At 44.9% G+C, this 14,367-nt stretch overlaps 1 protein-coding gene across 2 annotated transcripts in view; it reads left to right on the top strand.

The window, feature by feature from the left end:
• BBS4 (Bardet-Biedl syndrome 4) overlaps window positions 1–14,367 on the top strand; it is a 50,629-nt gene that overhangs the window by 24,721 nt on the left and 11,541 nt on the right. For both annotated transcript variants that reach the window (XM_067305629.1, XM_067305630.1), the window contains exons 5-13: window positions 514–625; window positions 1,220–1,292; window positions 2,862–2,915; window positions 4,788–4,915; window positions 6,771–6,825; window positions 8,194–8,262; window positions 9,509–9,661; window positions 9,808–9,979; window positions 10,492–10,561. In XM_067305629.1, the coding sequence (XP_067161730.1) occupies window positions 514–625; window positions 1,220–1,292; window positions 2,862–2,915; window positions 4,788–4,915; window positions 6,771–6,825; window positions 8,194–8,262; window positions 9,509–9,661; window positions 9,808–9,979; window positions 10,492–10,561 (886 nt within the window). The remainder of the gene's footprint in view (window positions 1–513; window positions 626–1,219; window positions 1,293–2,861; window positions 2,916–4,787; window positions 4,916–6,770; window positions 6,826–8,193; window positions 8,263–9,508; window positions 9,662–9,807; window positions 9,980–10,491; window positions 10,562–14,367) is intronic.

Below are 14,367 nucleotides of genomic sequence, written 5' to 3'. Positions count from 1 at the left end.
ATGAGTTAGATGCTTGTTTTCTGTTAGAGCTGCATGCCTTAGGTGACACTTACCTTACTGCTGGCTTTACGAAGGTCTTCCTCTTCCTGTCCTGCCTCCATCCTCTCAAAGCAGTCCCCCAAAACCTGGCCTTGCAATTCAGTGTCGCATGTCACGGCAGCAGATTACAGGGGTGAGGGACAGCTGAGGTTTGTTGGCTGAGGACATCTTGCAGCCTGTAAGGTTTGGGGGCAGGGGGAGAAACCCAGGCCGTATCTTAACAAACAGTTGGCCAAGGTTTAAGGCTGCCTTTCTTCTAAAGAGCAGAAAATTTCCAAGCAAGCTTTACAAGTGCTTTACGTGCTTTTTCATTCTGCCCTCAGACAGAGTCTGCCTGAGGTTGCTGCAGAGGGGGAAAGACCAAATGAGCCTTGTTACAATGTATTTGTACTTCCTGTTCTGTCCCTGCTGTCAGAAAGGCACATTTTTCCTACAGATAATGGACTAATTTGCCTGATATATGTTGTCTTACAGCTCTGATATTTCGCTTGGAGGGGAAAATTCAAGAATCTCTTGAACTTTTTCAGACATGTTCCATTCTGAACCCCCGAAGCGCCGACAACCTCAAGCAGGTGGCACGATCGCTGTGAGTGGTGTTTTATTGCTTCTCTTTGATGTGGCACCCAGGACCTTCCGTGTTTTGTTTTTCTCCCAGGCATCGAGTGAAATCCCAGGCTGCTTAATTCTGAGCACGCTTCCTTCTTATCAACACTTGAGTTGGTTTCCAGAAGCGTGGGACAGCCTTAAAAGCAGAATCTCTGTTATCTGCCTAGCTGCTATTGTGGTATTTTTTCTTTGTGTTTCAAGCATACCAATTCCTAGCTCCAGAGCTGAGGGTGCTGACTTGAGCTGTGTGAGTGGCCTTACCGGCTTCTTGCCGCCTCTTGAGTGTCCGGTTTGCTATTGATCCCCTGGCTCTTTCCTTTGAGACAAAGGCAGGTTACAGAGACTGCGGGTTCATTCCTTACATCCCCAGTACTGTAAGGGAATGCCTCACGTCTCTCAGGTTTGATGACCTTGGTGCTGGCTGGCATGTTACTTGGATCGTAAACTTCTCAGGGTTTCTCGTGCAGGTCTCTGGAGAACTAGCAGATAGCATCATTTCTTACTGGCAAAGGGGGTAGTGGTTGCACAGCAGGTTTTCAAAGCAGGAAAAAAAAAATCTGAAATACTTTCACAGGTTTCTTCTGGGGAAGCACAAGGCAGCCATTGAAGTGTACAATGAAGCAGCTAAGCTCAACGAAAAGGACTGGGTAAGTGTGTCAGTAAGTTGCGGATTATCGTAGTATGCAGATGTTTCTTTACAGCCTTAAGAAGATGCTGCAGACTTGTTCCAAGCAGAGGTGAGCTCACGCTGCCTGCAGCCTGAGCAGAGTGGGAGCTGCAAGGCTGAGAAGCAGAGCTTTTTAGCGCAGGTCACTAACAGTGATGAGGCTCTGCAAGCTTCCGGTTTAGATCACAGGCACAGGGCATCATTTCTACCTGCAGAAGCCCCCACCTTGTCTTGGGGCACAAACATAGACCCATGCGACATGTCTGAGCTTTGCAGAGTATTGCCGTTAGCATAGCCATATATAGTACACAGAGCTAGATTTCATTAAGGAAGGTATGGTAGGCCACTCTCTCTTTGGAAACCCTCAGTTGTCATTAAAACTTGCTTGAGTAATCAGGAATCCTTTGGTAATGCAAAACACCATTGAAAAAGATTGCCTTCAAATTAGCTGAAAAGGTTGTACCTGTTTTGGCAAAATACAGCCTGATAGCTGTAGGAGCAATAATGAAATTAGCTCTTCCAAATAATAATTAAAAAGTGAAGGAAGAGCACTGCAAAAGGAAAAGCTGGTGAGAAGAGAGAGGACATGGCTTGCAGTTTGTGAACACCCTTCCAGATGTGACTGTTTTGTGTGCAGAAGTGTTGTTTCTAAGACGGACTTGCCACATATGATCTCGTGCAGGGTGTCCTGGTCACCTGCAAGCTTACACAGAGAATAACGGCCTCATTCCCTAAGACAGCGGCCACCCCCTTCTTTAGCTGTGGTTTTGGTACTCAGTATGTCTAAAAATCAGACTGAATACAAGAAATAGGAGAGTTTCCTTTTAAAGGCCAAGGCTGTCTAAACTGGTGAAGCAGTGAAACTTTTACCAGAATAGAAACAAGAAAGTAGTGAGCCTTGCATTTCTACTCCCCCAAATGTAGCAGGGTGAAGAAGGTGGCACGTAGCTTGTCTATTAAACTCTTGGCAATGAGTTAGAGGTGTGATTTGTTCCCAACAGTGTCACAAGAGTGTTTAGGATGCCAAAATGATTTTCCTACTGTGTTGCAAGCATGTTTAGGATGCCATAGGGATATCCGCCCTTTTGGTGCTCAGCTTCTATTTTGGAAAGCTAGACACATTTTTCAAATTGTGTCCGGCTGGGTGCAGTATTGCGCATATCTGGTCTACCTACAGGTAGATTGAGAGCCACCCATAAGGGCAACTTGTGTCAGCTTCAGAGATCTCACTGGGAATCAAACTGGAACATCTCAGCAAAGAAACCCATCTTTGCTCCTTGCTCTCCTAAAAGACTATCCTTGTTTCTCTGCTTTTGTCTCAGTGGCCTGCAGTCTTTTCCTGTGCAATGAGGCTGTAGGTTCCTGAAGTGCCTTGCATTTATAGAGCTATTTGAGTTACAAAGCAAGAAGGGTGTGGGCAGGCACAGAGGTGTCCCATGCAGGTCTGTGGTGGCCATTACTTGTCTTTGCAGGTTACCCAGCACGTACCTCAAACCTCATGCTGATTTGGATTTTTTTTGGTTTGTTCGTTTGTTTTTTGTGCATACAGGAGATCAGCCACAACCTGGGTGTGTGCTACATGTACCTGAAACATTTCAACAAGGTAACACAATGCTCGTCTCATCTACCTGACAAGTGGGAAGTGAGGTTCCCAGAATTTTCACTCTTTCTGGTAGTGGATCAGTTGCAGTGAGAGGTATCACGAAAATTTTGTGCGTCAGTGTTCGTTTCTGGGAGTGAACGTCTGTGAGCTGTGCCTGTTTTCATTTGCGTATTGAATTACTTTGAGTCGGTGGGAAGTCAGTGAGTTGGATAAGAATGAAGCTGAGGTTAGCCTTATTGCAGGCCAGGCGGCTTCTTTGACCTAGGATTTTCAGAAAGCATTTCTATTTTTAAAGTGAATGTTGGGGAAACCTTGAAGAGCCACCTCAAACTAGACAGAAAAACCAGCTGTGCTCCAACAAGAGCTGCTTCTGTTTTGGAGCCTTTTAAAACTAAAACCGTATCCATTGCTGGTTTTGTGAGGACCAGCAATCTGTAGAGCATGCCAGTTCCATCTTCTCGAAGCAGCCGAAGTTTGACAATTAAGACCTAAACTTTGCTCCAGCATGTAAACTGCTTGAACTGCTGTACCTTGTGCAGAGAGTTTCTTGGGTGCCGGTACGCGTGACACTGTTGATGCTTCCTAGGGAATACAGAACTTCTGGGAAACTTGCAATGGAGTTTTGGTGCCTGTTCTAAGTGTGCCATTCCCAGCTCTTCGCTTAACCCTTCCTAGGCACTCGTGATGAGCACTGAGTGGTCTCTTGTCATGTGGGGTTACTTAATAAGAGAAAAATCAGCATTTAGAAAAACTTCATTCCCAATTTGGCCCCTTTGCTCCCTGCTACTAGAACAGCAGGAATTCCTTTACAAGGAGGTCTTTGGAGGAGAAAATGAAACAAAAAATATCCCTTCTGCCTGAGATAAGGGTGACAGTCTTCCTAAAACCACTGTTTTGAATTGACCTGAGCGTTACATCGGCCACCTAAATTCTAGTCTTTAGGGACCTCTATGGCTGTTGAATTCCTTCTCAGATATATTGCTGTTTCTGGTGGAATATTGTGGTCCCTGCATCGAACCCCTGCTGCATTCCCAGTTAGAGGCATCACTGTAAAGCAAGAAGCTCTGGAGTACACAGGTTCATACTTGGGGTTTATCATATGCACTAACATCTTCCGTACTGGGACCTCCTAATTTCTTGGCTGTCCCACAGGTCTGAGATATAGTGGTCACACTGGGCAGAAGTACATGCTGAATACTTTCATGAGGACCTCTACAATACAAGGAAGCTCATGGAGATGATTTTGGCTTATTAGTAGTTGCTGATTGATAGCAAATACTCAGTATTGCAGAATTCCTTTCCTGTGTCAGCATCTCTCTTTCTAATATACTGTGTATTCAGAAACAGCGCATATTTTCTACTGTCCTGCTGGCTGGGCCTGGGGTAGTGAGAGGAAGACATGCTTGAAAGTATCTCCTGTTGGAGGGGATTAGTGTGTGCCTGACAAGAGCTGATTCATTCCTCTTGTTTACTTGGCAGTCCCTGCTTGTTGCTGGAATAAGCATTTTAGAAAGAAATGAACTGTGGTGTACCTATTAACCCAACAAATCTGGAGCAGCCCTCAAACCAAACTAACTCAAATGCAGGAAGAGGCAGGCCTGTGCTCCTCTCTTCCTTGGCAGATCATTGCCTCTCCCTTGGCTTGAAGCATTCAGCTTTGCATTCTTCTGCCCCTAAAAGCACATGGCTCCTGATGCAGAACTTCTTTTGACAATTAGGCTGGGCTTTTCTAGCAAAATTCTCCGAGCTCAGTGGGTTAGCTGTTCCCTTTTGCTACATGCTAGCTGCCAGGGACTGCTCTTAGGCTGTTGCTTCACTAAGAGCTCTGTAATCCCTCATTTTTTCTTTTGTTCTCTGTGGTTGTGTGTTTAGGCACAAGACCAGCTCAACAGTGCCCTGGAGCTCAACAGACATGACCTGACTTACATGATGCTGGGGAAAATTCACCTATTGGAAGGGGAGACGGATAAAGCCCTCGAAGTCTATAAGAAGGCAGTAGAGTAAGATTATATCCTTTTTCCTATCTGTCCGTGTCCCAGCCTATGCCAGGAGAAATTTGATTGGTGTCCCAGATCTGGATTGAAGACAGAAATGCATGATTAAAAAGCTAATGGTAATTATAGTGTCTCGGTGCAAATTTGGCACTTTCAAGCTCTTTGGCTGTCTCTGCTCTCAGCTGTAGTCCTCCTCCTGCTGACAATGTGTCAGGGAAGAAGGTGGCTGTTGGAAGGTCTGCCAAGAAAAAGTGGAAAGCAAATGGATGGAGACGCCTGGGAGCAAACATATCCAAAACTGACTTTTAAATCCCGGAGGTTTGTCGACCAAAAAGATCTAACCCTGAACGTCTGTCAAAAATCAGTTGCGGGGTTTCATATACTGTTTTCACTTGGAGTAATTTATATCCGAAAGAGTGGGAGTAGGCAGAGTAGAGATGGGCTGGTGTGCTGTGAGATTCTCCCAGGCAGTCACTGTTTCTCAGTCCTGATCTCTCTTGTTTTAGGGCATTTCTGAGCATAGATTGACATCCGACTTATCAGTGGTTTTAAAAAGTGTTTTTTTAATGTGGAGAAACGCTAAAGAAAAGCACGATGTCTCTAACAGCATGGTTGCCAGAAGCCAGTGGAAGATGTACATTTTGTACTTGCCCTTTTCACATACTTTTTCCTTAAATATCTGCCTTTGGCTGCTGTCTGACAGTGTATTGGGTTGATCTAGAATGCTTATTATGTAATTAATCCTTGCCAAGCATTTTACCGTGTTTATATTTCTTATCTCGGTGCGCCGCTTCTCTGCCTTCTTCCTTCCTTCTGCTTTTTTTCCCCTCATCTGACTATTGCATTTTGTCTGCTGTTACCAGCTCTGGGATAGTCTGTCACTACTGCCTGTTTCTATAACACCAGCCACAGGGAGGTTTTGTTCTGGTTAAGATTTAAAGGTGCCTGTGTGATTATAAATATGAGACTGCTTAAGACTTGACAGCTCAGTTAGCTGCAGTGACTTGAAAACTCAGTCCTCTTAAGGTGACTGAGGCCATGAACGTGCAGTGTCCCTTTCTGCTTTTTTTTTTTTTTTTGGTTTTGTTTTGTTTTGTTTTGTTTCGTCCTGTTTATGTCTTTGTTCAAAAGCTAGTGGGAATGGGGATGCTTTTATGAGTATTCACCACATTGCTGTGTGCACCCCCAATTAGCAGTGAAGGTTTCGGAGTTGCATACTCTAACCGAAAACACTCGGAACATATTTTTTCAGCCTTGCAGCACTGAACGGAGCGGTGCGTATCGCCAGGGATACATTTATTGCCAGGGTAGTGCCCGTCTGGGGGCTACCGGTGCACAACAGGGCCATGGTGAGCACGGCGCAGCTGCTTCGTGAAACCACGTTTGTTATCTTTTTATTGCTCTAGTGAGTTAAAAGGCTGACAATAAGTATGTGTAGGATCCAACAGAAATGCTGAGGATTGCCTGTCGTATTTGGCTCAAGAGGCTTGGGATGGTTTATGATGGGAATACCAAGTTCTGGTTCCAGGTCTCCGATGCAGACTCACTGTGAATCCTAGGAAACTGTGTTGTCTTTTTGCACCTCCATTTGCTTATGCTGTAAGATCTACTTCACAGAACTATCATGACTTTTCTTGCATCAAGAGAGCATTTGAGAGCTTAGATGTAGGAGGGAAGTCCCCATGATGACAACTGTTCTAATATTTGGGTTTAATAATAATGAATTAAATTAAATAATTAATATTTAATGACATCCTGGGGTGATACTAGTATAATGTAGGATAATAATTCCATGTTCTGCACTGTACCTTGTCCTAGAAGGGCCAATAAGCAATGCAGCTCTTTGACTTTTGTATTACAGATTTTCTCCAGAGAACACAGAGCTCCTTACAACTTTGGGGTTACTCTACTTGCAGGTACTGAAAACTGTTAGCTATTACATGAACTTACTTATTTTCAAAATGATCTAGGTTTTATTATAGAGTTAATTTCTATTCATCTTTGTATGAGTTTCACACATTTCTCTAAAGGCCATGCTTGACGTGACAGAACATGCTTTTCTGTATCTTCTTTTTTCCTTTTACTGCTAAAAGGAAGTTGATTCCCTGGAACTGAGCCAGAGCAGGAATTCTGTTTGATAGCTGCCCTAATTGTGTTACCGATCCTCCAGGTACAATAACACATGACTAGTCATTACCTTGCTCCTCTAGCAGGAGCCTAGCAAGTTGTTCTCCTAAAAGCAGCCATGAAATTGTTAGTGCTAACACACCTTAAAAGAAAATCAAGAATGATTTAAATAACAAAAGAATGTTAATCACTCTGGTCTGTGAAGTGTATGGGAAGGACCCTCTGTTTATTCGAAAAGTAAGCTTCCTGGAAGACATTGCTTTCCTCTGGAGATAGGGAAGCTGAGTAGGAGACCTGAAGGTCTTCAGGTGGATATGTGGGGATTTAGAAGGGAGTCTGACATGGGAAGGGGATCTGTAAGATAGAAGTAGTGTGAGTGTAACATTCCCGATGTGAATTTAGCCCCCAGTTCTCCATGCTGTGACTTGCATGTTCTGTTTGTCGTGTCTCTGGATACATACCCACTCTTGGAAGTTGAAAAAGGCTTTCACAGTCTTTCCCCTCACTATTAATTACAGAAGGCACTGGACACTGATGCATTAGTATAATTGCTGGAGTGAAAAATCAACTTTTCATGAATTTCTATGACCAAGAGAAGACACCAGTAGCCACAATTTTATCCTGGTCAGACCGGTACAATACTGGCATAACTCCATTGAAAACAATAAGATTTAAGTGATTCTAAGTAGTTGCATGCTTACATATGTGCATAATCCTGCCCACTAACATTTGCAGGCCATTAGAAGACAAGGGGAAGCTCTCTTTTTGTGAAAAGAGTGCACAGCATCTTGAGGAGTGAAGAAGTTGTGGTGAGGGATTCAAAGATGTGCCAAGCAGTTTGTAGTTTGTAGTTTCTCTTCTGAAAAAGATGAAGGTGCAGAGGAATATCAACCCACAGTTCCCTCCTGTATAGAAATGTCACAGCGCAATCTGTATAGAAACCTTTGTTTGGTCAGAACAGTGAATTTCATTAAGCAAAATCCATTTTTAGGATCTGTTTTGTAAATTATTAAGCAAGAATGTTTGTGTGTAATGGGAGCACTATAAAACTCACTCTTCTGAATCCTGGTTTTAGTTGAACTAGAAGTTCTGGTATCTGAAAAGCATTCTTAACCCCTTATTCCTGAATTTCTGATGCTTATTTACTTCTTTCCCAGCTTGAGGATTACCAGAAGGCTTTTGAACACCTTGGAAACGCGCTTACTTATGACCCCACCAACTACAAGGTATCGTGAGGACTGGAAAAGAACCAGCTGAATGACGATGAGATACCTCTTAAAGCTAATTCCAGTATCAGAGCTTTGCCGTCTAAGTCCAGTGTCTGAGCCTGGGAAGGCTGAAAAGGATCATGCCCCAGAAAGTTTTCTCTGAAATAGCTTCTAGGACCTTTCCCTGGGGAGGGAACTGTGTGTGTGTAAGTAGGGAAGGGGAGGAGGCAGAAAAGAGGATGCTAAGTTGATGCCTTTGGCTTTTAATCTGAAGTTGCGCCTATTTTTAACAAATGGAAATCATTTTGCTATGAAAGTCTTCAAGGCATTGTTTCAAAAATCCCCAGAGCTGTGTCTGAGTGCTTGTGACTCCTAGACATGGAGCGCAGATACGAGGGATGTCCCTTAATATTATCCTCCCATCCACTTATACGCTTGTCTGTGCTGCCCGCTGTTGTATACAAATGTCATTTTTCCTCAGCTCTGGTCTGGAAAGCTGAGCCTGGCATCCAGGTTCAGTTCTTGATCCTGAAACAGCTTCCCTTTTTAGGCACGTTACTTCATTTCTCTCTGCCTCTTTCTCCTTCTGTGTGGTGATAGCAATGTAGAGTATTGAAGTGTACGGTTGACAAATGATACGTGAATGCAAACCAAATGCTGTTGTGAAAACACCTTTACACTTACAAATTTGATTTGTCACTGCGAAATATTGTAAATGACTTAACTAGCTTACTGTGGTTTAAATATAATGTGTTGCAATCACTTGCTCTTCTTTTCATGCATGTTTCCGTTAATTTGCTATATCAACCAGTCAGTGTGAACTAGGCAAGCTTTGCTGCATGTGTCTTGCTTGCCTATGTTTTAGTCTCCAGTTAACTTGCACCAGAGCTATTTCTATCCGTACTTGTTGATAAAAAGAAATTATTAGTGTATAGCTCTTCTCAGAGACTCAGGAACTCTGGAAGCTACTGCTGTCACCCCAAAACATACCCTAAGCACTATTTCCAAGCCAGTTATGATCGAAATACATAGTACAGGAAGAAACGGATTCCCTCCTTTACCCTGTCTTCTCCTGCTGTGTGTTGGGAGACTCTAGAGTCCCCATCTGCTCCTCTAGCTTTTGATCTTGGCAGCTACTAGGAGACACCTGAAAAAGACATTTGTTCTTGAGATGGTTTCAGTTTCATAACTTTGTCCCGTTGTCTTCTTGCCACATTTGGGGAAACCTGGTTCCTCAGTTGGTCTCTCTTCTGTTCTTTCCAAGGCTACCTTGGCAGCAGGCAGCATGATGCAGGCCCATGGAGATTTTGACGTTGCCCTCTCCAAATACAGGGTGGTAGCCGGTGCTGCGCCTGAAAGCCCCCCGCTGTGGAACAACATTGGAATGTGCTTCTTTGGCAAGAAGAAATACGTAGCAGTAAGTATCCGGTTTCCTTATTTATTTTTATTTTTTCTCTCCATCTGTAATTAACTTTATATAAGAACGAGAGTCCTGTTGTGGCAGAGGCAGGAGGTCTGATCCGGCTGGGCTGCATTACAGCACACTGTTATTCCTTTTTGAAGGCTATCAGTTGCCTGAAGCGAGCAAACTACTTGGCTCCCTTTGACTGGAAGATTCTGTACAATTTGGGGTTAGTCCACCTCACGATGCAGCAGTACGCGTCTGCTTTCCACTTCCTCAGTGCTGCCATCAACTTCCAGCCCAAGATGGGAGAGCTCTATATGCTCCTGGCAGGTACGCAACGCTCCGTTACCCAGATCCGGTGTATATCCGGCTTAGGAGATGTAACATTTTGGAGAGAAAGCTTGGGCTGAAGCAAGCAAATATTGGACAAGTGCTGTACCAAGGAGCTGTTTCCCCCTAGGTCACTGGCAGGTGTGAAGCCCGAAAAGTCTGTTTTCTGTGTCTGTTGTGGATAGGAGGGTTAAATTGCAGTGAGATTCAGATTAGACATTAGAAAAAACTCTCTCTCCTTAAGAGTTTGGCACTGGAATACATTGCCTAAGGGACAGGTGTGCGTTTCCAGCGCTGGAGACTTGTGTGATCAAGCTAGACAAATATCAGAGTCAGAGTGACACAAGTAGAGTTGCCCCTGGCCTGGGGCAGGGGCAGGGGCAGCGGTCCGGACAACCCTGCTAGGCACCTCTGCTCTTATTTATTTTATGATTTAACGACATTCCAAATTGTCTTAAAAGCGAAGTTGTTGTGTGCATGAACTTCTGTGTGTACGTTTTGTTTTGGTACAGTTGCTCTGACAAACCTCGAAGACATTGAGAATGCAAAACGTTCCTATGAGCAAGCCGTGGCACTGGACAAGTAAGTCTTAATCGTATCTGTTGGTTGTCTGATCAAATTGCTTCTCCTCCCTTTACCTGTTTTTCTTTGCACGCTTTGTCCCTCTGTCTACTTCTACCCTACGTGGTTCATAAAAGGGGGACATTTTTATGCTTGGAGCTGTGCAAATCGCTGTTCTGAAAAGTTTTTGGGGGTGCAGGTCAGCTCTGAAAAATGAAAAGGAAATCTTGTTTCAGACCAACCCAAAGCTGAGTTTTATTTTGTTATTTATACAGTGAGTCAGTGTTAATGACTTGGATTCCAGGCCTTCTTCCGGTTAATATTAATACAGAATGGAGCAGATTCAATAGGAGAAAAAGAGTCTTCCCAGGATATTTTGTAACCCAATGTGTGAGCGCTGTGTGGAGCAGTGGGGGGCTAGGTATGAAGCCTGTCCTGAGTTGGTCAGAGGGAAGATCTTCGTCTGGGAGAATGTGGGCAAGGAGCTAAGCTGAACGATATAAAAGGACGGCAGTGGCAGTTCTTTCTCCTCCATTTTGTGAACAACATCTACATTCACTATCTAGCCCCTAAAATCAAAGCACGTGGCTTCAGAAATGTTAAAATGAACCATTTCAGTATTAAAAATAGCAGTTGGTATCATTTCAGCCAGAAAAACAAATTTATCTGAAATTCATGAATAATTTTGGCAGCCTGGGTCTGCTTTTCTTTGCTTTTTTTTTTCCTACTTATTTTAACTAGTAGATAATTTGATGACCATTCTTCTCCCCAGTTTACTGTGAATAGTTGCATGTTTACAGCAGCTTGCACAGTGCTCCTGAGCCGGGAGGCTCTGTGGGCTGACAGCAGAGCCGTAGGGCAGGTCCTGGGGAAAGTGCCCGTTCCCTCTGCAGCGGCCACCGCAAGGTGGCATGAGAAAATCCTGCTCCCTTTTCTTCTCTCCTTTCTAACCCAGACGTGCTGGCCAGGTTTAATTTTGGGAACTCCAAAAATCAGTAAGCCCATAAAAGAGCAGTAGGTTTCAAAAAGTAGCGTTTGACATTTTAGTGCAGTTCTCTTTGTGATGAGGTGCTGTAAACGCCCTCGGATGTTTTCCGAGAGTTACGCAGCTGGCGTGTGTGGCGGAGCGCCTGAATCCGTCGGCCCTGGGAGCCAGCACGCGCCTGGCACCGCAGTCCTTCGTGCTTAGGCATCAACAAAATTGCAAAGCGGATTTGAATGTTGCTTCTGCATCTGTTTCAAATGCCGGTAGAGCTGTGCAGCCTCCGCAAGGGAACCGAACCTGTGCAACCTAAAAACGTTCCAGAAGGATTTGGAAATGTTCCATTATATTGCCGCGTGAGAGCGTGGTCGTTCCTACCAAGTCCCTGACTGTAAGTCCGGCTGCAGTCGCCTTTACCTGGCTTTCCTAATCAGACTCCCATGCCTAGCAAGGGAGTGCAGGATCTGCGATGGTGCATGCTGCTCAGTCACGAGTTTGTGTGCTTTGATCCAGGAGCGGGAAGAGAAATTTAGCTCCACAACTTTGCCTAAATATTTGGCACTAGATTCACCAGGAAAATAAAACCCCATCAAAGGGAAAATTTGTGCCAGCTGCCGCAGACTGCTGGGAGGAATCCACAGGCTTTGTTAGGCTCTGATCTTTGTGGCTTGTTCAGCTGACATCCCTTGCATTTTCTACAGTAACTTTTGTGGCTGGATCCGTGTTCCCACAGGCTCTCTTTGCTGGCGTATTCTGAGCAGTTTGGCTGGGATGAAGCTAGCCGTGTCTGTTTTCATTAAATACTTTTATAGCAGTGCTATGACATTGGGTGCGGGTGCCATGCTGGGGTCTGGAAGGGAAAAAATCTTGGAAAAATCTTTTAAAAAGATGTCTGCTGCTCTTCTTAGTACTGATTTTTAGCTCATAGTTGCACTTTCTTTCTGTGATTGTTTAGCCATTGATTTTTCTGACTGTCGTGTTGCTTCTCAGGTCTTGAAGGAGAATTAGTTTGAAAGGGTTCAGTTAGTTTTAAAACTGGCTGTTCCCCGTTTCCAGTGTGATGTTGTGTGGGGTTGGTTTTTTTGTAGACTTTAATGGCATTTTGGGGGGTGAAGAGATGGCTTTTTGATATCTTTCGTTTTTCACACATTACTTCCTTTGCTTTGTCTAAGACACAGAGGAGTTTTGTTTTTTTTTATTGCGGGATCAGTTTCTCCATTAAGGGAGAGACAGTGGTTATAAATGCTATCAGATTCTTCCTAATAGTCTTCTTTGTCACAGCACTGTCATGTAACTTAAGAGAATTGATAGTCGTGGCCTGCAGATGACACTTCCTATTTACCGAGCAGCGGTAGCAGAAGCCCTGCCTTCAGCACTCCTCACCAGGTGTGGGTGCTGGGGTCCTTGGGTGGCTCCAGCTATCCCTGCCGCACTCCAGGAGAGGGCACTAGTCCCTCGCTCAGATTTATTGAATGAAGGTACAAAGCAGCCCTCGCTGACCTGCCTGCAGCGCTACCTGTGTGTGGCCTCTCCGTAGGGATCTGTAGCTAGACAGAGCTCTTCCAATGCCCTCCTCGACCGCATCTCCTCCGCTGAAGTCCACTCGGATTCAGAAGAAATCCTCGCCAAATGCAGCTCTGCTCTGCTGGGTCTCAGCCTGCAGCCGGTATGAACTGAGTGTCTGGATCAGCTCCCAGGCTGGGGCCGGTGGCCCCCTTGCATTTCATTTCTTTCCTGAAGATAATAGATAAGCATTTTGCTTCTCCAAGATAAGTGCGGAATTCAGACCAGGAATGGTCAGAGCATTTTGTGGAATGTAAATTTGGGCTAGTCGAGCAAGTAGAGAAGGGTCAGGTCACTGAGGAGTTTACTTCATGTGTCAGCAGAGCCAAGGGAGTCAACTTACTCCTTCCCTCTGGTTTAGTTTGCTCACGCTCCTGGCTATGCCAGAAGAAAAGTTACTGATCCGGGTCAGTGTATCCTAGCGAAGGCAGTGGATGCTCTGGAGAATGAGAATAAACAGAACATCTCTTCCCTTCTGAAATCGTCTGTGCATGCATTATCCTGCATCAGGAGGGGAGGCAGGGCTGCACGGGGCAGCACTGGAACATCTGCAATGCCGGGTTCCTCTTTGGATCCTTCATTGAGAGGGATCGCCTGCTGTTTCTCTGTGACAGTGTATACAGTTGCATATGTTTTTCATTGGCGGAATGAGAGAGAAGAGGTGGGGAAAAGAAATGTAAGCAGATGTTCTGTAGCGTCCTGGTTTGTAAAACACAATCAAGAAGCATGAGTCAGTTCCACTGTTTGTCCTGTCCCGTGACAAGCTTTTCTGCTACAAATTTGGAGAGCTATGACAGCCTGAGATAGGTCAGAGCAGAGATCAGCTTTCACAATGTGATGAAACCCCTGCAACTGCAGTTTCCGCCCCAAGAGCAAGAGGATGGAAGACCAGGCAGCGATTTGCATTTGGAGGTACCTGCTCGCTGAATGGGCGCTTGCTCTGGCTACAAACTTACAAAGGACGCTGTGAGTCGCGAGTCAGGTACAAAGACTTGGCTGTTGCCAGGAGGAGCCTTAAAGGGGGTGAGGCAATCCAAAGAGCTGTCTGCATCGACGCTGACGTTGTGGAATACTTTGCTGACCCAAGCACCGAGTCCCTCGCCAAGCTAGTGGGTGTCTAACTTGTTCCAAACGTCTCTCAGTATTAGTGTTTCTGCTGTCAGCCAGGCTTCTGCAGCTGCCTTTCTAAGTCTGCACTTACTGAAAAACGCAAAAGCTTTCTGCACGTGTTCACTCCGCAGCTCTGTAGCAAACCAACCCCTCGCACACCATGGCTCTCTGT

The sequence above is a fragment of the Apteryx mantelli genome, chromosome 15 (assembly GCF_036417845.1).
Source record: "Apteryx mantelli isolate bAptMan1 chromosome 15, bAptMan1.hap1, whole genome shotgun sequence".
NCBI classification, from domain to species: domain Eukaryota; kingdom Metazoa; phylum Chordata; class Aves; order Apterygiformes; family Apterygidae; genus Apteryx; species Apteryx mantelli.
Note: the sequence above shows the minus strand (reverse complement) of the source record. Positions and strands in the feature narration are given on the sequence as shown.